At 42.8% G+C, this 23,478-nt stretch overlaps 1 protein-coding gene across 9 annotated transcripts in view; it reads right to left on the bottom strand.

Annotated features, from left to right (window-relative positions):
* The window catches only part of LOC113582860 (adhesion G protein-coupled receptor L1-like), a 48,871-nt gene that overhangs the window by 19,018 nt on the left and 6,375 nt on the right, over positions 1-23,478 (bottom strand). For 6 of the 9 annotated variants that reach the window (XM_035535144.1, XM_035535145.1, XM_035535147.1 and 3 more), the window contains exons 2-8: positions 14,305-14,452; positions 12,391-12,604; positions 7,820-7,929; positions 4,761-4,775; positions 3,166-3,373; positions 905-1,169; positions 111-438 (exon numbers count right to left, since the gene is read on the bottom strand). In XM_035535144.1, the coding sequence (XP_035391037.1) occupies positions 111-438; positions 905-1,169; positions 3,166-3,373; positions 4,761-4,775; positions 7,820-7,929; positions 12,391-12,604; positions 14,305-14,374 (1,210 nt within the window). In that variant the 5' untranslated portion in view covers positions 14,375-14,452. The remainder of the gene's footprint in view (positions 1-110; positions 439-904; positions 1,170-3,165; positions 3,374-4,760; positions 4,776-7,819; positions 7,930-12,390; positions 12,605-14,304; positions 14,453-23,478) is intronic. The other 3 variants (XM_035535146.1, XM_035535152.1, XM_035535153.1) reach the window with 1 other exon arrangement.

Here is a 23,478-nt window from a genome sequence, read left to right as displayed (position 1 = left end):
CTCCCCTCCCTCTCTCCCTCTCTCCCCCCCTCCCTCTCTCCCTCCCTCTCTCCCTCTCTCCCCCCCCTCTCTCCCCCCCCTCTCTCCCTCCCTCCCTCCCTCCCTCTCACCGGCGGTGGGCTGCGGAGGGCTGAACTCCAGCGGGTAGCGCAGGACGTTGTAGTTGTTCCACACGTACAGCTGATTGTCCCGCGGGTTGTAACTGATGGAGGAGATGTGCTGGTAGGGGTTGGGGAAAGGGATATGGACAGGCTCCTCCCTCTCCCGCCGCGTGTCATACGCGTACAGGATGAGGTTCCCACCCGCCTCGCTGTCATCGTCCTGGTAGACGGAGCGCACGGCATAGAGCACGCCGCACGCCACGAACGCATCTGATGCCATGCGCTTCTCGAAGGTGGTTTGCCACGTGCCTTCGAAACGCAGTGTGTATGGGTTCACCTGCCAATGACATCCATGGCCAATCACATTACAGATGACAGGAAGAACAGCCAATCACATTATGGCAGGCTGGGGCTGCAGCCAATCAAATTATGGCACTCAGAGACTACAGCCAATCATATTACAGCAGACAAAGATCACTGCCAGTTAAATAACACTTAAAAATATTGCTTTTTTTAAGAATTAAAAGGAGATAAGCTTTAGTGAATTATTACTTGGTAATTAGCAGAAGTAAAATAATTTTAGTGGATAACACTCACTAAACAAATAGTAGCCACATGCCAAAGTACTAAAAATATTCACAATTACTGATTCCTTTTTTGTTCTTCTTCATCACTTTCTCACTTCATCTTTCTATTTCCTCCTCCCTTCTCTCTCTGCCTCCTTCTCTCTGCCTCCTTCTCTCTGTCTCTCTCTGTCTCTCTCTCTCTCTCTCTCTCTCTCTCTCTCTCTCTCTCTCTCTCACCTGACTGACCACCAGGCGTCCGTTGTTGGACTCTGTGGCGTAGATCACCCACAGGCCATTCTCATCCACAGCCAGGTCGATGTCGGACTTGCCGCCCCAGCGGTAGGGCGAGGTGTCGTGGTAGTTGGCGTTGGTGACGATGGCCTCGCCACTCTTGATGCGCGTGCGCAGGTCGTACTTCACGATGTTGCGCGTACGCTCCTTGTTGTAGAAAACAGCGCCGTCATACACAACAAAGCCCGTGCCGTCCACACGACTCGGCAGCCTGAGGATATCACACAGCACCAGTGTCACTAATATCACCCTAAAGTGATCACACAGCACCACTGTCACTAATATCACCCTGAGGTTATCACACAGCACTACTGTCACTAATATCACCCTAAAGTGATCACACAGCACCACTGTCACTAATATCACCCTGAGGTTATCACACAGCACCACTGTCACTAATATCACCCTGAGGTTATCACACAGCACTAGTGTCACTAATATCACCCTGAGGTTATCACACAGCACCACTGTCACTAATATCACCCTGAGGTTATCACACAGCACTACTGTCACTAATATCACCCTGAGGTTATCACACAGCACTAGTGTCACTAATATCACCCTGAGGTTATCACACAGCACTACTGTCACTAATATCACCCTGAGGTTATCACACAGCACCACTGTCACTAATATCACCCTGAGGTTATCACACAGCACTACTGTCACTAATATCACCCTGAGGTTATCACACAGCACTAGTGTCACTAATATCACCCTGAGGTTATCACACAGCACTACTGTCACTAATATCACCCTGAGGCCATCACACAGCACTAGTGTCACTAATATCACCCTGAGGTTATCACACAGCACTAGTGTCACTAATATCACCCTGAGGTTACCACACAGGACTAGTGTCACTAATATCATCCTGAGGTTATCACACAGGACTAGTGTCACTAATATCAACCTGAGGATATCACACAGCACTAATGCTTCATATGACCTTCACAGACAATTTATAAGCTTTCATACATAGTTCACACAATATTCAGAAACACTAATATGGCAGATAGATAAAGAGCAGTTTTTCAACAAGCCAATTTCAATTAAGTGATTGAAGATATCAACTGAATATGAAATATAATATTATTATTGTAGTATAATAATTGAATATGAAATTCACAAAGCATTTAAGAAGCATCTAGACAGCAATCTGCATTGAGCATTCAGCCTTCAGTAATCATAACTACTGCAATATTCATTCTGCCTATAGAAATGATAACTACTACAGTATTCATTCAGTCTTCAGAAATCATAACTACTGTAGTATTCATTCTGTCTTCAGAAATTATAACTACTGTAGTATTCATTCAGTGTTCAGTAATCATAACTACTATAGATGAGAATAAGTGAAATCACAATAAGGATTACAGAAAATGAAATGTGCACACACACACACACACACACACACACATGCACACACACACACACACACATACATGCACACACACACACACACGCACACACACACATACATGCACACACACACACACATGTGCACGCACACACACACGTGCGCGCGCGCACACACACACACACACACACACACACACACACGCACACACACACAATAGGGTTGGGTGATGTCTACCTAACTGGCATATAGTGACGTCTACAGTCAAACATTATGATGGATGATGCCATTCGCAGGGGTGAGTGCGGATGTTATGGTAGGGCTGCTCTACAAAGGGACTAGAAATGTTTACTTTGTTTTACCATTTTTTATGACATCACTTAATACATTAATTATTTTTAATTAATTGACCAATGAAAAATCATATACCTGACCCTTTTATGTATACATCACTTAAATCTGAAATGACAATTTGACATTGCCCTCTATTTAGAATTAAAACAATAATGTAAAACATTATTGTAAGCAATATTTGTAAATGCCTACAAGGAAATCTAAAGCATATTTTAGCATTTTAATTTGAAAAAAATCAAAATCTAAAATAACTGGTTAGACAAAAAGGGGAAAATGCAAATTCATCAGTTCTGCGTTTAAAAACGTATGAACTTGAGAACAATTTCAAGTTGTCCCCAGAGTAATCATGGGAAATAAATATAGTTTTCTACGTTACAACGGAAACACTGGAATTATAGTAAGTAGGGTGAGTCCCGCTGTCTGTGTTGGGGAATGTTATCATGATGCATCGTCTATCCCTAACATACACACACACACACACTCACACACTCACTTATATGTGGTGGTGACTCTGGTTTGTCGGTAGTCCTCCCACGAGGCGTACTCGTACAGCATGTCTGTTCGATAGGGTGTCCATGGCATAACGTACAGCCTATCACCAGCCTGCAAAGGATCCTTACACCACGCCCCCGACTGATGCTCTGCCTCCCGCACCGAACTGGCTTCCAGAACATGAATGAGAGTTCCGGGACAAACAAAGACTGGAGAGAGAAAGCAAGATAGAGAGAAAGGGGGGATATTACTGTAAAAGGAAGCGATAATATTACAGATTCATCTTTTAGTATGCTCTCACTCTCTTGTGCGTGCACACACACACACACACACACACACACACACACACACATTTTCTTTCAATACTGTTTGGAGGTTGCAAGTTTGCCTGTTTGTGTGAAAGAGAGAAACATGATTAAACCAGCAGACTTACAGTGTGAGTGTGAGTGGGTGGATGTAAGAGATAGATAGATAGCTAGCTAGATAGATAGATAGAGATAGATAGATAGATAGATAGATAGATAGATAGATAGATAGATAGATAGATAGATAGATAGATAGATAGATAGATAGATAGATAGATAGATAGATAGATAGATAGATAGATAGATAGATAGATTTGCTACATTTATAATTTGGTTAGTTGAGGTAGAATCAGACGAGAAGGGGGGAGGGGCTACATAACAGGAACTTCCTTTGGAGCCAATGAAATGCGGGTTAGTTCACAAAGAGGGCCATTATTGGTTGGGGGAGCTGTCACTCTCTGAATTGCAACTTTGTTTTGGCAACTCTGGTTCAAATGCATCCGTTCATCCACACACACACACACACACACACACACACACACACACACACACACACACACACGCGCGCGTCGAGATCCATCAGGTAAATAAAATTTGGTTGGTCAACTCAAGGTCAAACACACCCATTTTAACACACACACTACACATACATGCCCACACACACATGCACACACGCACACACACACACAATCATCAGAACGCACTGCAGCAATGCAAATGAATACCAGGACTGTAAAGACTTCAGGAGCACTTCATGGGACTACTGATACTAAAAGAGAAGGGTTTATTTTTATATGACAAAAAATGAAACAACAGGTTTGTCCTGAGGGAGGCAAAGGGATGAACAGATGTAACAGACGAGTAGGAAAGAGAGGGATAGTGAAGAGAGGAGAAGAAGAGGTTTCACTCGGATCTGAGGAGTCAGAATTTGATGGATTTTTATACAGCAAGCGAATGAAAAGATCAGCTGAGATGTTTGCGCATGTGCGTGTGGGTGCGTGGAGAGAGAGGAATTTGGCGTTGCTCAGAGGGGACGAAGGAGAGAAAACGTGTGTGAGAGTGTGTGTGAAAGACAGCAGGAGCGAGTGTGTTTCGGTTTGCTGAGAGAGAGATAGAGAGACAGAGTAGGCGAGAGAAAATGAAGGTATAGGTTACATCACACTCGACCACATCACAGGGGCTAGGGATTTGTAGAATAAAGAAGAGAGAGAGAGAGAGAGAGAGAGGGAGGGAGACAGAGAGAATGAGAGAGGGAGAAGGGGAGAAACTTCGGCGTTAACATGGTCTTTACCTTTTTGGTCCACTTCTACCCAAGCGTCGGAGAGAGAGAGAAAACAGAGTGAGAGCGAGGAAGAGAGAAAGAAGAGAGAAGAGCAAGAGTGAGAGAAATCAGAAAAGGAGAGAGAATCAAAGTGACAGTGGAAGAGAAAAAAAAGATTTGAGTTTACACAGCAGCCTTCAAGCTTCAAAAATCAAGTGGAATTTATTCAGAGTTAGACATTCCTACTGCATGGAGCATAGAGAAGAGAGAGATGAGGGAGAGAGAGAAGGAGGGAGAGAGAGAGGGAGGGAGGGAGGGAGAGAGAGAGAGGGAGAGGGAGGGAGAGGGAGAGAGAGAAGGAGGGAGGGAGGGCAGGGTTTCGACAGGACAGACAAGGTAACAGAATGTGAACAAAGAGGAAAATGAAATGGAGAAAAACAGAGAGAGAGAGAGACAGAGAGAAAGAGAGAGAGAGAGAGAGAGAGAGAGAGAGAGAGAGAGAGAATGGGCTTGAACTGAAAGGGAAGGTGGGGAGGGAGGGGGACGCTAGCTAGCTTATAGCTTTACTTCTACTGAACACACCTAGTTATTCACTTACTATGTCATTATTGAACCATTACAAAATGTTAACATCGTGTATCACCCCTGTGGTCTCTCCAGGCCTCCATCCCTGCCCCCCATCCTCCCATCCATCCATCCATCCATCCATCCATCCATCCACAAACCATCCTCCTATACCACGTCTGCTGAGCTGACCCTGGGGAGAGAAGAATATGTTAATGACCGAGAGAAGGAGTCCAGGATGGCGATGGTGTGTGTCCCCTGCAGCCAAGCTGGTGTGTGTGTGTGTGTGTGGGCAACAGGAGGCTGTAACCCAGCCTGGCTAAACACACAATCACTAATACACCCACAATAACCGGTGGTGAAATCTCCATTAATTACAAACAGATGTTCCTCACAGAGTAATTATGACAGTCATAAATACTACAGAGAAATGAAATGTATTCACGCAAACACACATGCAACATACACACCAACATTTAATAATAAATTGTGTGGATGCACAGACAGAACTAACAAACACACACACACACACAAATACAAAAATAGACACAAATAGTGATGGAAAAACTCAGGCCAGCCTTCCAACAGTGACATTAATCTAAGTTGACACAAATTTGAATGTGTACACACATACACATAAAACACACACACACACACTCACACACACAAACAAACACAAACATACATGCATAAGAAAAAGTTCTCCCAGAGGAACTGAGACATTATCACAAACATTCGGGTCTTCTCAAAGAAAGAGGGGACTAGCAATGAGCACACACACACACACACACACACACACACACACACACAGTGTTGATTAAACAGTAACCCACTGGCTGCTAGCCATACTGAAATAGAGAACAGCCTGAAAATGGCAGATCATAGCCGGGCTGTACCATTCCTCAGCAGAGGGGGGGTGGGGGGGGAGTTGAGTCTGAAAACAAATCAACACTAAAGGTACTATTAATGCACTCAGCCGTCGGACCTGAGGGGGGGAAGGGGTTGGGTTGGGGCACCCTGCCGGTGGGCACTGCAAGAGAACACAGCGAGCGATGAGAGGAGAAGCGGCATGCGCGAGAGAACACAGCACCCGTGGAGGAGCGAAAGGCAGGAGGGGCGCATTACTGCAGTGGCGTCGCCTCCTGCGAAGAAACGCGGCTCCCGTTCTGTGGGGAGGGAAGGGAGAGAGAGCAGGGCATTAGAGGGAGAGGAGAGCAACAAGCTCGGGCCGACAGACGGAAAAGCCGACGGCCATTTCTCCCCCCCCCCCTGCAGGGAGAGAAAGGTATTACGGCCGAGAGCCCCAGAACTACTAGACCCAGTGGAGGAGTGGAGAGAGAGGGGGGTGGAGACAGGGAGGGGGATAGAGGGATGAAAGGAAAAGAAAAAAAACATTTGGAAAAAGAAGCGAGAGAGGAGAGTGAGAACCCAGGAGAGGAGAGATGAGGGCTGGGATGAATGGGGTACTGGTTGATAAGAGGAAGAGATTATTCAATGTGTGTGTGCATGTGCGTTTTCCAAAGGACAAAAATAAAACTTGTGCATGTGTGTGTGCATGTGCATTACTTTGATGTGGCTGAACATTTTTCTATGAACTAGAGACTGTCATTGCTTCTGTGTGTGTGGGTGTGTGTGTGTGTGTGTGTGTGTGTGTGTGGGTGGGTGAGAGAGAGAGACAGTGAAAGAGAGAGAGAGAGAGAGAGAGAGAGAGAGAGAGAGAGAGAGAGTGTGTGTGTGGGTGTGTGTGTGTGTGTGTGTGTGTGTGTGGGTGGGTGAGAGAGAGAGACAGTGAAAGAGATAGAGAGAGAGAGAGAGAGAGAGAGAGAGAGAGAGAGTGTGTGTGTGTGTGGGTGTGGGTGTGTGTGTGTGTGTGTGTGTGTGTGTGTGAGTGGACAGCTCTGTTCTGTGTCTATGTGTCTATGTATGTGTGTGTGTGTGTGTGTGTGTGTGTGTGTGTGTGAGTGTGTGTGTGTGTGTGTGTGTGTGTGTGTGTGTGTGTGTGTGTGTGTGTGTGTGAGTGGACAGCTCTGTTCTGTGTCGGTGTCTGTGTGTGTATGAGGGGACATATGCACATTTTTGCATATTTATGTAAGTATGTGTGTGTGCATGTTTATATTCTTCAGTGTCTATGTGTGTGTGTGTGTGTGGGTGTGGGTGTGTGTGTATGTGTGTGAGGGGACCGCTATGTTCTGTGTCTATGTGTGTGTGTGTGTGTGTGTGTGTGTGTGTGTGTGTGTGTGTGTGTGAGTGGACCGCTATGTTCTGTGTCTATGTGTGTGTGTGTGTGTGTGAGTGGACAGCTCTGTTCTGTGTCGGTGTCTGTGTGTGTATGAGGGGACATATGCACATTTTTGCATATTTATGTAAGTATGTGTGTGTGCATGTTTATATTCTTCAGTGTCTATGTGTGTGTGTGTGTGTGTGTGGGTGAGAGAGAGAGACGGTGAAAGAGAGAGAGAGAGAGAGTGTGTGTGTTTGTGTGTGAAGGTGTAGTGTAGGTGTAGTGTGTTCTTGTGTTTACTCACTGTATGGGACACATTCATATTGGATCTCCAGGTATTTATAAGTTCCAGGACAAGGGTCAGGAAACACATCAGCCCCTGCAACGACCACACACTGGGTCCGATTATTACACCTGAGAGAGAGAGAGAGAGATGGAAGAGAGGAGGAGGGAGAGAGAGAGAGAGAGAGAGAGAGAGAGAGAGAGAGAGAGAGAGAGAAGAGGAGGAGAGAGAGAGGGAGAGAAAGAGAGAGATGGGAACAGAATGGTTATTATTCTCTCAGGTTTTCCTGACCGCTAACATGTTGTTATTGAATACTGGCTCAGTGCTCCATCACTGAAGCTCAGGTTGCTGTGGCCTGAGTCAGTGAGGCCAAGCTCCGCTCTCCTTACTCATTATAAAATCCCTTTTAAACATTTTTTTCACAAACAATGCTCACAATTCTCAGTCTCTAAGTGTTCGTAACAAATCCTCAGGCTCTGAACCGGCATCGGTGACAGAACTCTGACCACAGCAAGACACACAAGACACACGACACGCAACAAACACAAACACTACACTGTTTTCTCTCCACTTTGGTGGCACTGCTTGGTGACAAGACAAATGAAACCAAATGTCATTTTTATATAGAATATAATGCAGAGACAGAAAGCATAATACATATTGTACTCCGTTCAGCCCCTGAACTGTAGAGATCAGCCTATCCAGTAAACGTAAAAAACAGCACAACTGGAACTGAACACACACTACTGGATCTGAACACACACACTAAATCACTACTAGAAGGGAACACACACTATTTCATATGAATACACACACTAGTGGATCGGAACACACCCATTTATGGATCTGAGCACACACTACAGGAACTGAACACACACATTAGTGGATCTGAACTCACACTACTGGAACTGAACTCACACACACTAATGGAACTGAACACACACCACTTCATATGAATACACACTACTGGATCTGAACACACCCATTTCTGGATTTTAACACAAACCACTGGATCTAAACACACACATTTCTGAATCTAAACACACACATTTCTACATCTGAACACACATATTTCTAGATCAAAACACACACTACTGGATTTTGACACACTGGATATGAATATACACATTCTGGAAGTAAACACTCACATTTATGGATCTGAACACAGTGATTTCTGAATCTGGACATACATTTCTAGATCTGAACAAACAAAACACTGGATCTGAACATTCTAATTTCTGGACCTGAATAATCACATTTATCTATGAGAGGCATGTACAGGCTGGAGTTTAGAATATGATAGAAAAAAAAAAAAGTATGAGGAGAGGGAGTTAGAGGCAGAGGATGAGGAGTAGGAGGAAGGCCTGGTTTGTTAATGGGAGGAAGACTTCATCCTCAGAGGTTTCATATGAAGCTCAGTCTCCACTAGTGGAGATTGTGATCAGCAAAGGTTCGAGAGTGAGCACGTCAGTGTGTATATTACAGTAGCCTGTATAATCCCTGCTTCTGGATACGAAAATAGTTACAGTAACTCGAGTCTCTGTTGTACTTATTGGAAGTGCTTTATCATGTGTCATGTAATACAACATTGTTACTATATTTAAACCACATTTGCCATTATTTACAGTAATTCGAGCGAATATTTTTTCTCCCTTGCCTTTAAGTGTCAGATCCGTGTATGATTTGACTTCAAGGGGATGATTGCATTGTGTTGCAAGATAACCCCCTGAGCTGGTGAACGAATGGTACTGGCCACTACAGTGTGTGTGTACTTTGTTATAGTTCTGGGCAGTCACTACAGGACTCTGGGTAGAGAGCACCAGTATAAGAGGGGTTTAAATGTTGTTTAAATGTTGTTTAAACATTTTTAAATGTTGTTTTAACATTAAAATGTTTAAACGTTGTTTAGATGCCGTACAAATGCAGTACAGCTTTCCCCCTCTCAGGCCACGCCGGTCACAGTTCTGATGTTTTTGTCATGGCTAGTGTGTATATGTCACCTCAGACTATGCCTTTAGCCAATATCTATGCATAGCATAATGAATTCAAAATGTCTGAAATTTGAAGAACACACAACACATCCATAAAATATCCAACTGTTGTCTCTAATCTAGTGTAGCAAACATAGTGTAGCAAACATGTGCATGATAACAAATATGTAGACACTATATTGCGGATCTGTGAAAACATGGTTCATTGTTGAAATTTATATGATACATGTGTCTGAAATTGTGTAGTTTTAAGTCAGTGTTTCATATTGCTTAAATGAATTATGACTTGAAAAATATGTGTAAGGTTTTGAGAATGTGTTCAAGCAGTTTAGAACAGATACTGTTTCTTGAAAAATGTTTACAGCTACTGAGAAAGAGTAGTGGTAACAGGAACGGTTTTAATGTTACTGTTAACTGCACCACTTCCTGTTTGGTTTATGTTCCTGAATAGATGAAGTTGTAATATCACTCCTCGCTATGCTGGTGTGACAGTGGAGCCAGTAGATGGAAGCTTGCGCTGATCAGAGGTCTTGGGAATGACGTGTGTATGTGTGTGTGTGTCTGTGTGTGTGTGTGTGTGTGTGTTCATGCAAGTGCATGCATGTGTGTGTGTGTGTGTGTGTGTGTCTCTAGGTGCATGAGTGTGTGTGTGTGTGTGTGTGTCTCTAGGTGCATGAGTGTGTGTGTGTGTGTGTGTGTGTGTGTGTGTGTCTGTGCATGTTGTGCATACCCCCTCTGTTGTGCTTTCTGAAGGCTTGCATTGTGTGTGTGTGTGTGTACTGTATTATTGTATTACTGCGTGGGGCTGTGTGCTTGCTCTCACTCAGCCGTAGTAATGTAGCTCCTCCCTCACCGCTGCTGCACCATTAGGGGCTAACGTGCTAATCTGTGTGTGTGTGTCTGCCTCTCCCCCGCACGCACGTGTGTGTAACGGGAGAGCGAAGCCGATTGATCTGCTCTGCTAGGAAACAGCGGCAGCACAAACAGAGGGGAGACACTGTGGCGCCAGACACACACACGCACACACACATACACACACACACACACACATACACACACACACACACACACACACACACACACACAGACAGACAGACACACACACGCACTCACTCACACACAAATACACACACACAGACAGACAGACAGACAGACAGACACACACACACACACACAAACACACACACACACACACAAAACACACACACACACACACACATAGAATGCACACACACACACACACACACAGAGAACACACATACAAGTGCACACACACACACACACACACATGCTCAGACCTACTCACCCAGATAGCTAAACACACACGCACACATATATTTACACATGCTCAGACCAACTCACCCAGATAGCTAAACACACACGCACACATATATTTACACACACACACGCACACATATATTTACACACACACACGCACACATATATTTACACACACACACGCACGCACACATATATTTACACACACACACACGCACGCACACATATATTTACACACACACACAAACACACGCACACATATATTTACACACACACACAAACACACGCACACATATATTTACACACACACAAACACACGCACACATATATTTACACACACACACAAACACACGCACACATATATTTACACACACACAAACACACGCACACATATATTTACACACACACACAAACACACGCACACATATATTTACACACACACACAAACACACACACACACATATATTTACACACACACACAAACACACACGCACACATATATTTACACACACACAAACACACGCACACATATATTTACACACACACACAAACACACACACACACATATATTCACACACACACACAAACACACACGCACACATATATTTACACACACACACAAACACACACGCACACATATATTTACACACACACACAAACACACGCACACATATATTTACACACACACACAAACACACGCACACATATATTTACACACACACACAAACACACGCACACATATATTTACACACACACACAAACACACGCACACATATATTTACACACACACACACATATATTTACACACACACACACGCACACATATATTTACACACACACACGCACACATATATTTACACACACACACACACACGCACACATATATTTACACACACACACAAACACACGCACACATATATTTACACACACACACAAACACACGCACACATATATTTACACACACACAAACACACGCACACATATATTTACACACACACACACGCACACATATATTTACACACACACACAAACATGCTCGGACCTACTCAGACATTCTCACATCTGCTCATCTCCTCACACCCAGTCAAGCATACACACACAAACACATCAGACACAGACACTCTAACACACACAAAGAATGATCACAACCATACACAAATGCATAGACACACAAAACACTTCCTTAAACACACAGAAAACCACAAATACACTCAACTACACAGATGCACCTGCACGCACACATGAACTGGGTCACACCCACACCCACCACATTCAACACACACATACACACACACTCACATATACACACACATACACACTCACCTATGAGACATGATCTTGAAGGCATCTGGTTGGTAGCACTGGACGTTCTCCATCTGGAAGGGGTCAGCGTCACAGATCTTGTCATCAGTGCGGCCGTAGTTGGCAGTCTCAATCATGATGACATCACTTCCTGGGCAGCGCAGCTCAATGGGGTACCCCTCACACGCCAGCTCCCTACGCATCAGTCCGAAGGGCATTGCTGCTCTGCTCAACCCTGGGGGGGGAGGGGGGTACAGAGACAGAAATGAACATAAGACACAAAATGAGGACATCGTCCCAGTCGTTACAGTCTTACAGTAACTGTGAAATCTGCCCAGAGGCAAGACCAGGGGCATGTGTGTCAACACCAGTTCAGTTCAATCCACGGGGCTTGACTGGCATGACAGATAAGGATGTAGTGCCATAGCTTGGATTACAGAGTTTCATAGAACTAAAGAATACTACTACAAGAACCTGAAGATTATATAGTTTGGGAAAAAGAACATTAACATTAACATTTTAATTAACCCATTTAATCCCAGTTTGTTTGTGTGAGTCTGTGTGAGTTCATTTAATTAGGTTCACTGAACAGCTACAAGACACAAACAGTATGCCTTTAAAAATATTTCTTTTGGAAAAGTTGGTAAAACTTTTCTTTTGGTGAATGTTTTATTCTTGGTCACAGTTGTGACCGGTGAGGAACTACAGAATCAAAGTTGCTTCAGTTGATTAATCAGACCCAATTTCAAGTTTAAATCATACAATAACACGTCAAACAGTAAATAAGAAGACATTTTTATATTTGCAAATTTGTATTATGTAATAGTCACTGAGCAGACAGACATTAATCTGTGCCATTTTTATCATAACATTCTTTTTAGTTATGTCAAATTTGAGAATGCATTAATAATGCAATGAAATCCATGCAAATTATATAATGGAAACCAGGCACTGAGTTATCCCACCTGTCACAATGCTAACATTTTTAAACATTTTTACGTCTCCTGTGTGCATGGCATAAACGTAACAATAGCAGACCCTTCAAGATTTATATGCACAAGACATGGTAGTTGTGTCTGTTTTATAATATACTTGGCATTTCCCTTTTGTGGAGCTCTGATGTAAAAATCTTCATTCTCAGATGCATGCTTGGAACAAATAGCTTTGGGCATGTGACCAATTACATCATATTTAAAGATGTAAACTGTACATTAAGTTTTACTCCACCTTTAAATAAAGAGCACATCAACAAGCTCTTTTAGGAATTCACAAAATCAAAACAGAATTTTGGTCCTGTTGTCACCAGTGGGATTCAATGGGCTCAAATTAAATTTCATTAAGATTAAACTTGGCACCACTCTTCTGCTGGTCTGTGCTGAACTCTGGGTTTGTCTGGAAGTCAGTTTGTCCTGAACTCTGGGAGTTTGTCCTGAATTTGTGGAGTCTGTCCTGAACTCTGGGACCTTGTTCTGAACTTTGGGAGTTTGTTCTGAACTCACTGGGCCTCAGGCCTGATGCAAATATCCTACTCTGCACATTTTGGCGTTTGGCCTTTTCAAACAACTGATTCAGCTTCTGTCATGGGCTGAAACAGGAGTGGGGGAGAAGGAAAATCATCATAAAACCAACTGCAGGACAAACACAGGAACTGAAATCAGCAAAGTACACGTACAGCACAGGAACTCATACACACACACCCACACACACACCCACACACACACACACACACACACACCCACACCCACACACACCCACCCACACACACACACCCCCACACACACACACACACACCCACACACACACACACACACACACACACACCCACACCCACACACACCCACACACACACACACACACACACACACCCACCCACCCACCCACACACACACACACAGTTAAAATCACTCTTCAAAACCCAGATAATGCAGTACCTACCTTGTTCAGACGGGGCAATGTTGCTAAGCGAGGCAACACACATCCACAGTAACCATAGTGACAGTGCCATGGTGACGGGTAGGTAAGGGGTGGGGCCAGGTGGAGTGGGAGGGTCAGCCACTCAGAATCCCTCTCAGTTCAGATGAAGCTGGAGACAGAGACACTGTATCAGAGTGTGTGTGTGTGTGTGTGTGTGTGTGTGTACACACACTGAAGAGGGATGACCCAATTCTGTGTACTTACAGACCCCCCACCCCCAACACATACACACACACACACACATGATATAACATGATGGTCCTCCCACACACACATGAAGTACATTATTCATTCGTGCTCTTTTTAACTGCTGTGCGATGGATGTGCTTGGTTTGTGTAATATCACTATAGAAACGCACCAAGCTGGGCCAATGGAGCTTCCTCAGTAGGCCACTGTAATTCTAACTATCACCCCACCTGGTCCATCCCTGTAGTGGAGGGAGCAGGGCCCTGCTGGAATGGCTCAGACTCTGAATTATTAGCATTAACTCCGCCTACTGCCTACAGGCACTGTTACTGACTCCTCCCACTGGTGTCATCTTCATTCTTTATCTATATCCAGATATAGATATATATATCTCATTACATTACATATATATACATTACAATGTAATGTAATATATATATATATATATATATATATATATATATATATATATATATATATATATACATATATACATATATACATATACATACATACATACATACATACATACATACATACATCCAATTATATTTTTATGTAGCTGAAATATTGAGTTCCTTCCTTAGATAGATAGATAGATAGATAGATAGATAGATAGATAGATAGATAGATAGATAGATAGATAGATAGATAGATAATTGAATAAGAATAATAAAGAGAGGAAGGAGTGTCTCTTACTTTCCCAGTATGTTTTCTTGTCTCAGGTAAAACGTTCACACTGTCAAAACTACTGAATCACATTACCCAATCCAGATTAAACACACACACACACACACACACACACACACACACACACACACACACACACACACACACACACACACACACTCATATAAACACCTTCCCAGATTAGTTATAATGATTAATTCACAGTGTCTGGGAAACTGCCTTCTATTTGACCTACTATGTGGAAAAGGCACAGAGAGAAAGAGAGAGAGGCATAGAATGAAAGAGAGAGAGAGAGAGAGAAAGAGAGAGAGAGAGAGAGAGAGAGAGAGAGAGAGAGAGAGACAAAGAAGGTGATATATATAGAAAGAGAAGGGGAGGGGTGCTGACAGCTAACCTCCTGAGAGAGCCATGGTCAGTTCCAGGCATCGATGTGAATCTACAGTAGTGAAGGGAAAGCAGGCCCTTTATCCCTCACACACATACACACACACACAGATACAGCCCCCTCTGTGCCCCCCCCCCACACACACACACACAGATGTAGCCCCCTCTGTGGAGACGGCTGACCAACAACAGTGTCAGTCATTCCACAAATGCTCAGTGGATGGACTTGACCTTTCTGAGAAGAGTCTTTGGGTCATTTTCCTGTGAAAAGAGTCTTTTGTCATTGTCCTTCTGGAAGATTAATAATCATATGTGTGCCAGCTCTCTTTCAGGACACAGGACATTTTCCTCTGGTAGCAGCTCTCTTTCAGGACACAGGACATTTTCCTCTGGTACCAGCTCTCTTTCAGGACACAGGACATTTTCCTCTGGTATGCTGTCTTTCAGGACACAAGACATTTCCCTCTGGTACCAGCTCTCTTTCAGGACACAGGACATTTTCCTCTGGTACCAGCTCTCTTTCAGGACACAGGACATTTTCCTCTGGTACCAGCTCTCTTTCAGGACACAGGACATTTTCCTCTAGTAGCAGCTCTCTTTCAGGACACAGGACATTTTCCTCTGGTAGCAGCTCTCTCTTTCAGGACACAGGACATTTTCCTCTGGTACCTTTTTGTTTGCTTTGCAGTCCCCCTCACAAAAAGCTCCCCAAAAATACACCAGTACCATCACCAAGCCAGGGGGCGGGGTCTTCACGAGGGGGTGGAGTCTGCTCAAGGATCTCTGGGATTACCTCAGTGCCACAGTGCTTACCACCAAGTCTCAAAAGTTCAGTTTGAGTCTCAAGACTATATCTTACTCTACTGAGTCCCTCACACGGTTTTGGGGGGAAAGGTCTTCTGGTATGTGGATTTGTTTGTTTGTTCTTCTGATATGAGGATTTGTTTGTCACTTTGCTTGTGCCCAAGCCAGTGTACATGCTCCTGTTATTCCACAGCAGTCCCTACTCTGGGGTAGTAGCCTATAACTCTTGTTGTTCCATGGCACTCCCTGCTCTGGGGTGGTAGCCTCTAACTCCTCTTGTTCCACAGTGCTCCCTGCTCTGGGGTGGTAGCCTCTATGTCCTGTCATCTGGCTGTAGGCCTTTAGTCAGCCTCCAACAATACGGCTCCACCTGCTTCACTGGAGTTCTGGAGGATGGCCAGGTCTGGGAAGATTCACAGCTGTTGCGTATTTTGCCCAGTTTTTAATGATGGCCTGAACTGGGCTCTTAGTAATATTCAGTAGTTGGGAAATCTGACATATCCTTCCCCAGACTGTTGCTTTCCTAAAACCAGGACTGGGATCTGGGATCAGAATGCTCCTCCACCTTCGTGGTGTGGTTTGTCCTTGGAGACATTCTGACTAAGCCAGGAATCTCCCAGACATGGGTGTAGTCTGCTCTCGAATGTAAAACACCTCTGTCACACACTGGCAGACTCTTCACAGTTTTCTTAGTTGTGTCAAAGCAAGCAGGAGAACACATACACAATCTACATTCAGAAGTTTTATAGAGTTGTCTGGGGATCCAGTGTACATCCTCCATCCATATTGTGAATCTCTGTATCCAGTTAAAATGTTAGAACTTTGATATAGCTGTTTTTGTTTTGTTTTTTTTAAATATTGTTGATTTAAAGAGGTTAATTCATGGTTTCCATCACCCAGATTTTAATTAATAAATATAATTATAAAAATGAAGTTAGGTTGGTAGTGTATTGAACATTATATATTCAATAGAATACAAAATATTTTACATATTATTAAGAAAATTTGGATTGCACTGTTCTGTTGAAATATCACCAAATATTCAAATGTCTGACAGATTAATGAAACCTGCTCTAAGGAAGGACAACCTTTACATGTCATAACAACAGAATCACCTCATAGCACCTTATAACTCCCTATAACACCTGGTAATACCTCATAACACCTCACAACCCCCCGCCCCCCACTTTGTGTCACATGACTCACCTGATGGCACGACTGATGGGAACTACTATTACACAGATGCCAAGAAAGTCATCTTGACTTAACTTGACAGGGAGAGAGAGGGAGACCAAAAGAGAGACAACTGAAGAGGGAGGGAAAGCCAGAGAGATGTATGTCTTATGGTGGGTGTGTTGGGCGCTTTGTGGCCAGATCCTGCAATAGACCCACTTCTTCTTCACTGATCTTCCTCACTGCCATTGTCTCTGCTGTGTATGCATTGTGTGTTTTTGTGACTGCTCAAAATACGTCTCCATAAAAATGATTTATAGGCATCAGTGAACCAAGATGCCGCTAGCACACATACACTCACACTCACTCACACACACACACACATCGATCCACTGGTGCCCAGACTCTATGCACAGTAACCATAGCAACACTGCAATGAGGGCTGCAGTAGTAGTGCATTCAAATCTCTCTCCCACTCTCTTTCTCTCTGTCTCACATACTTTCCCTTCCTGTCTTTTTTATTTATTTTTCTCCTACCACCTCTGTTTTGCTGTTTTGCATTCTATCTATGTCTTATGTCCTTTTCAGTATTACACTTACTGACACTGGCATACACACACACACACACACACACACACACACACACACACACATACTAATAAACTGGTAAAATGGTAAAATGGTCAAAAATATTCAGTATTACTATGAGATAGACTCTACCCAGCAATACTTTGATTTGCCTTGTGTGTGGCACCAGTCAGTGGGGTAAGTCCAGAAATCCAGCCTCAGGCCTCAGTTTGGCCTACATGTTGAAAAGAGTAAAACATTTTCTTTCTGTTTTCATATGTTCACAACTAACATCAAAAGCATAGATGCAATGTCTAAATAAATACACCTGTAGTGACAGCCGGATAAAAACACACACACACACACACACACACACACACACACACACACACACACACACACACACACACACACACACACACACACACACACGAATAGATTTGTCCAAATTAAACAAAGGATAGGTTATTTTGTCATGGACAGAGTTTTTAGTAAGTTATTTTGTCATGGACATATTTAATGGTAAGTTAGTTTCTGTGGAACACCCTTAAAGAAACAGTGTCTTAAGTGTAATCATAAGCAATCCAAATAAATAAATCAATTAATAAATACATAATTAATTAAAATAAAATTAAGGTAAATAATAATACCAATAATACTATTTTAATTCACTAGGTTTGGTAGTTAGTATATTTTACATAGATTACTTAACATTAGTAAATGTTACATTGATAATATATAATAAGAACTTAGGAAGCAAAAAGAACAAAACTACGTTGTTAGCAAAGTAGCTTTGATATGGCAGTACCGCACATTGCGTGACATTAATCTTAAAATGATCACAGTGTATGTTAATTATGAAATGCTAAATCCACAAAATAGGAGTGATAATTTGTTAAATAAAAATAAATAAATAAATAAAAAACAGGAAACCAAACTTCAGTATAACTGACATGAAATAACATTACAGATGTGATGTGATTGAGAGGATGGGAATATATATGTGTGTACTGAGGTGTTCGTCTCTTCACAGTGCTGGAGCTGTAACATAGGGTTTACCCAACTACATCCCTCGTACACAGGGGAATGAGAACACACAGAGGGTTGTCCCTGATGTTTAACTGGATACATCTCAACTAACCAACCCTCTAGCTCCTAAACAGACAGACATGCACGCACACATAGATATGAAACTTCCATTCAAAACAATTCCACAGGCACATCTCTCTCTCTCTCTCTGGTCTCCACTCCCTCTGTCGAGCTCTTCTGATCCGTCTCTTTCTCTTTCCCATTCTCTCTCTCTCTTTCTGTCCATCTCTGCTCTCCCCCATGGCTCCTGACTCTTTCCATTCTCTCTCTCTTCAGCTCTCTCTCTTACACACACACACACACACACACCTGTGGGTTCCGTGGTTCCCCAAAGGGAAAAAGACTCACGCAAATAACACCTTCTACTTTAGTGTATGCAAACACAAGAGACTACCACACCCTTACACACACGGGCACATGCACACACGCATGCACGAGTGCACACACACACACACACACACACACACACACACACACACACACACAAACACAAACACACACACACACACACACACACACACACACACACACACATATCATGGCTAGTGGTAGAAACCTCATTATCAATTTCATGGACAGTAGTGTGTGTTGTTCTCAAATAATAATTATCATTGCTTGTTTTATTTAAAAAGCTTTCTTATGGTGCAGGTGGATATGACAGAGTCCACAGCATCTGTTGGGTTAAGCTTCCAGTGTCTGACTGCGGGAAAGATTCCCTTACATGCTTCCAGGAACAACCGCAAAGCTCTTCATCTCTGCTTCCAGTGCCTTTTGTCTGCTGTTCTGTTTACACTTCTGTTTGACAAGACCCACTTGCTGAAACTGAATCTTCTGAACCAATTCATGCTCATTACACTCTAATACCTGTATTTTCAAATGTAACTTCCCTTTGTTCACACCTTTACTTCTGAACCGATCCAGGCTCATTACAATCTAATGATTTGTATTTTAAATGTAGCTTCAGGTGATTTCACACTTTTACTTCTTGAACCAATTCAGGCTCATTACACTATAATGACCTGTATTTTTAATGTATTTTACTTCTAACCTCTAAGTGAATTATATTCTAATTTATTGTAAAATCATTCTGCCTTGCAGTATCTTAAATTTGTAAGTATTTGGAAACAATAATGGAATCGTATTTTGGTGGTTCCTTTCTGAATGTGTACATGGTCCTTGTGAGCCCAAGCCAAGTTAACTGGGAGAGAAGTAATGCCAGTCAATATATGGTATTGATATGCTCACTAGCTGTGTTGTTACTTTCACTGTGCTACCTTCTCATTATTTAAGTTACAGGCATTTCCTCTGCTTGAGCATTAAGATGGTATCACATTCATAGCTATTAACTCCTCGATTTGCCCCATTTAAGACGTTTAAGACATTGTACTGGTATAGGCTACTAAATTGTACCATTGTTGTTATGCCACATGTCTGAAATGGTGTGAGATTTGAAACCTGTCTGGCTCTTGATGGATTCTGGAACCCTTCTGAGTGCGGTGACACTGGGACAGGTATGCAGGATTATGAAACCCTTGTGAGTGAGGTGACAGACAGGTTTCCTGGATTATGAAACACTTGTGAGTGAGGTGACAGACAGGTTTGCTGGATTATGAAACATTTGTGAGTGAGGTGAAACAGACAGGTTTGCAGGATTATGAAACATTTGTGAGTGAGGTGACAGACAGGTTTGCTGGATTATGAAACACTAGTGAGTGAGGTGAAACAGACAGGTGTGCTGGATTATGAAACCCTTGTGAGTGAGGTGAAACAGACAGGTTTGCTGGATTATGAAACACTTGTGAGTGAGGTGAAACAGACAGGTTTGCTGGATTATGAAACACTTGTGAGTGAGGTGAAACAGACAGGTTTGCTGGATTATGAAACACTTGTGAGTGAGGTGAAACAGACAGGTTTGCTGGATTATGAAACACTTGTGAGTGAGGTGAAACAGACAGGTTTGCTGGATTATGAAACACTTGTGAGTGAGGTGAAACAGACAGGTGTGCTGGCCTGCCATCTAAAGCCATCAGCAGTGTTGGCTGAAGCCTTCCCTGCCCAGCAGGCTCTCTGTGTCACGCTCAAATTCGCTTTGGTCCATCTGATCTACTCTAGCAGCTTGTCATCTCTGTAGTGAGCAGAAGCAGAGTGACTGCCAACCCCTAACTGTTCAAAAGGTCATTCAAAGGTCATTCAAAGGTCATTATGGTCAGTCCTCTCTTTCTTTCTTTCCTGTATTTCTGTAACAGCTAAATAATTATTTATCTCTGTGTCATTATACAAAAAAAGACAGCGACACAAACACAAAAAGCAGAGACATACCCTCAGACCGACAAAACAGAGGCACCTGTGGTAATGGCTAAGATGACATGACCTGTCAGAGCACTGCCTTAACACAATGAATCTGAGATGTGAACGTGACATACGACTCCGATTTGTTCTTTACCTCCTGGAATGTCTCTCATTTGTGCCACTGGGCTGGTTTGAAACAACCAGTTTAAGAAGGTCAATGCTTGCTTGCCTTGCTTGAGTTTTGATAAAAACATTCAAAAATGCTTAGGAAATATACCATCAAATTAGGAAACACCAGATTAGGGAATATACCTCTTGATTCCCTCCTCTTGCCTGGTTTGAAATGTTATAGGGTGGGAATAAACCAGTAAAATTACAATATCAGTGCAGAGTAGTCAATACACAGGCAGCTGCCTTGTGTTGGACTGCACGTTCCTGAACATCAATTAAATCCTAATCCATCAGGCTAGGATATAAATGGAAGGAACTGACAGAAATTGGATCAGTACACAGAGCAAGAACCAGCTGGATCCAAACAAACACACTCATATCCATTCAGTCAGCGGGGTTTTGGATGTGTGCACAACATCGCACGGACTCTTCCCAACTGATCCTGGAGCTGAAGCTATGTCGGAGCCAAGGTCAAAGCCAAGGTCAAAATTCACTTTATTATCCTTCAAAAGGAATGTATCCTGGGCTTCTGAATAAAATTCACAGAACATTCAAGGTAACACAAAAGAATCACAATAAATGCTACATGTCAGACATAGACTCAAAGATATTTTCAGCTATAGGCACAAAAAATATTATTATCATATAAATGATGGAAAATCGTGCTTTAGAAACAGGAGAGAGGTGAATGCACAGGCAGTAGAGCAGGGTCTGGTCTACACAACAATCTTAAAGCTACATAAACCACACCAGCACCGAAAACTCCTCCATCTGTGACCACCGACTCCCAGTGAAGCACGGCCTTATAAAGTGTTGTATCAAAACACTAATAAAAACCTGCCCGTGTCATTAATGCTGTTGTAGTGCTGGACGGACCCCCATCACTCCGGGTGGAAGGAAATTCCAGGTCTGGAGAGAGGAGAGCGGATGGCAGCCGTCTCTTATAATATTAGTGCACAAGCAGAGTCTAGCCACTACTCTGTGGAGCACGACTTGCAGGTGCTGAAGAACTGACCTCTCTGCTATTACCATTATCTAGGCGTGAGCCGAGTGTGATCCTCTGAGATATAGAAGGCCTCTTAAATGAACCTGTGTGCTGTACTGAACTAGTGTGCAGTATGAATTTGTGTGTGGTATGAACTACTGTGTTATATGAACTACTGTGTGGTATGAACTATTGTGTGATATCAACTACTGTGTGGTATGAACTCCTGTGCAGGCTTCAAAACACTCAGCCCAGGTGACCTAGCGTGCATTTATTCAGTATTTTAAATTCAGTATTTTTTTTTTCTGACCAAAGTAATATATTCTATGCAGACATCAGAGAACACTCTGATGCCTACATAGAATATATGTGACTTTGGTCAGATCAAAAAAAATTCCCTGAGGTGTCTTTAAACACCCATTTACAATCCTATAATGAAACAAACTGGGTTTTTTTCAACCCTTTTTGGTGGGCTCATGAATAATTGATGAGCTCTGCTTTGATTGGCTGGTTAACAGTGAGGCACAGAATCAACAGGTCAAAATCAATCGCTAGCTAACTGTGACATGTGAACCATGGGGCATTTAGGCATCCAACTGCATATTTCTGAACCTACATTAGATATTTCAGTTCTCAAACAAAACTGATGTAAACAATTTTAACAATTTGACTAGATGTCTTGTCAAATGACAATCATTTAAACTTCAATGATGGACAAGCTAATGTTAGCTAGGAGTGAATTAGTTGTAGAGTGGATATCTCTAAGCAACCAGACTATCTTGCTTCTCAATTATAT

This window comes from Electrophorus electricus, chromosome 16 (assembly GCF_013358815.1).
Source record: "Electrophorus electricus isolate fEleEle1 chromosome 16, fEleEle1.pri, whole genome shotgun sequence".
NCBI classification, from domain to species: domain Eukaryota; kingdom Metazoa; phylum Chordata; class Actinopteri; order Gymnotiformes; family Gymnotidae; genus Electrophorus; species Electrophorus electricus.
This window is presented reverse-complemented; position numbering and strand designations above follow the sequence as displayed.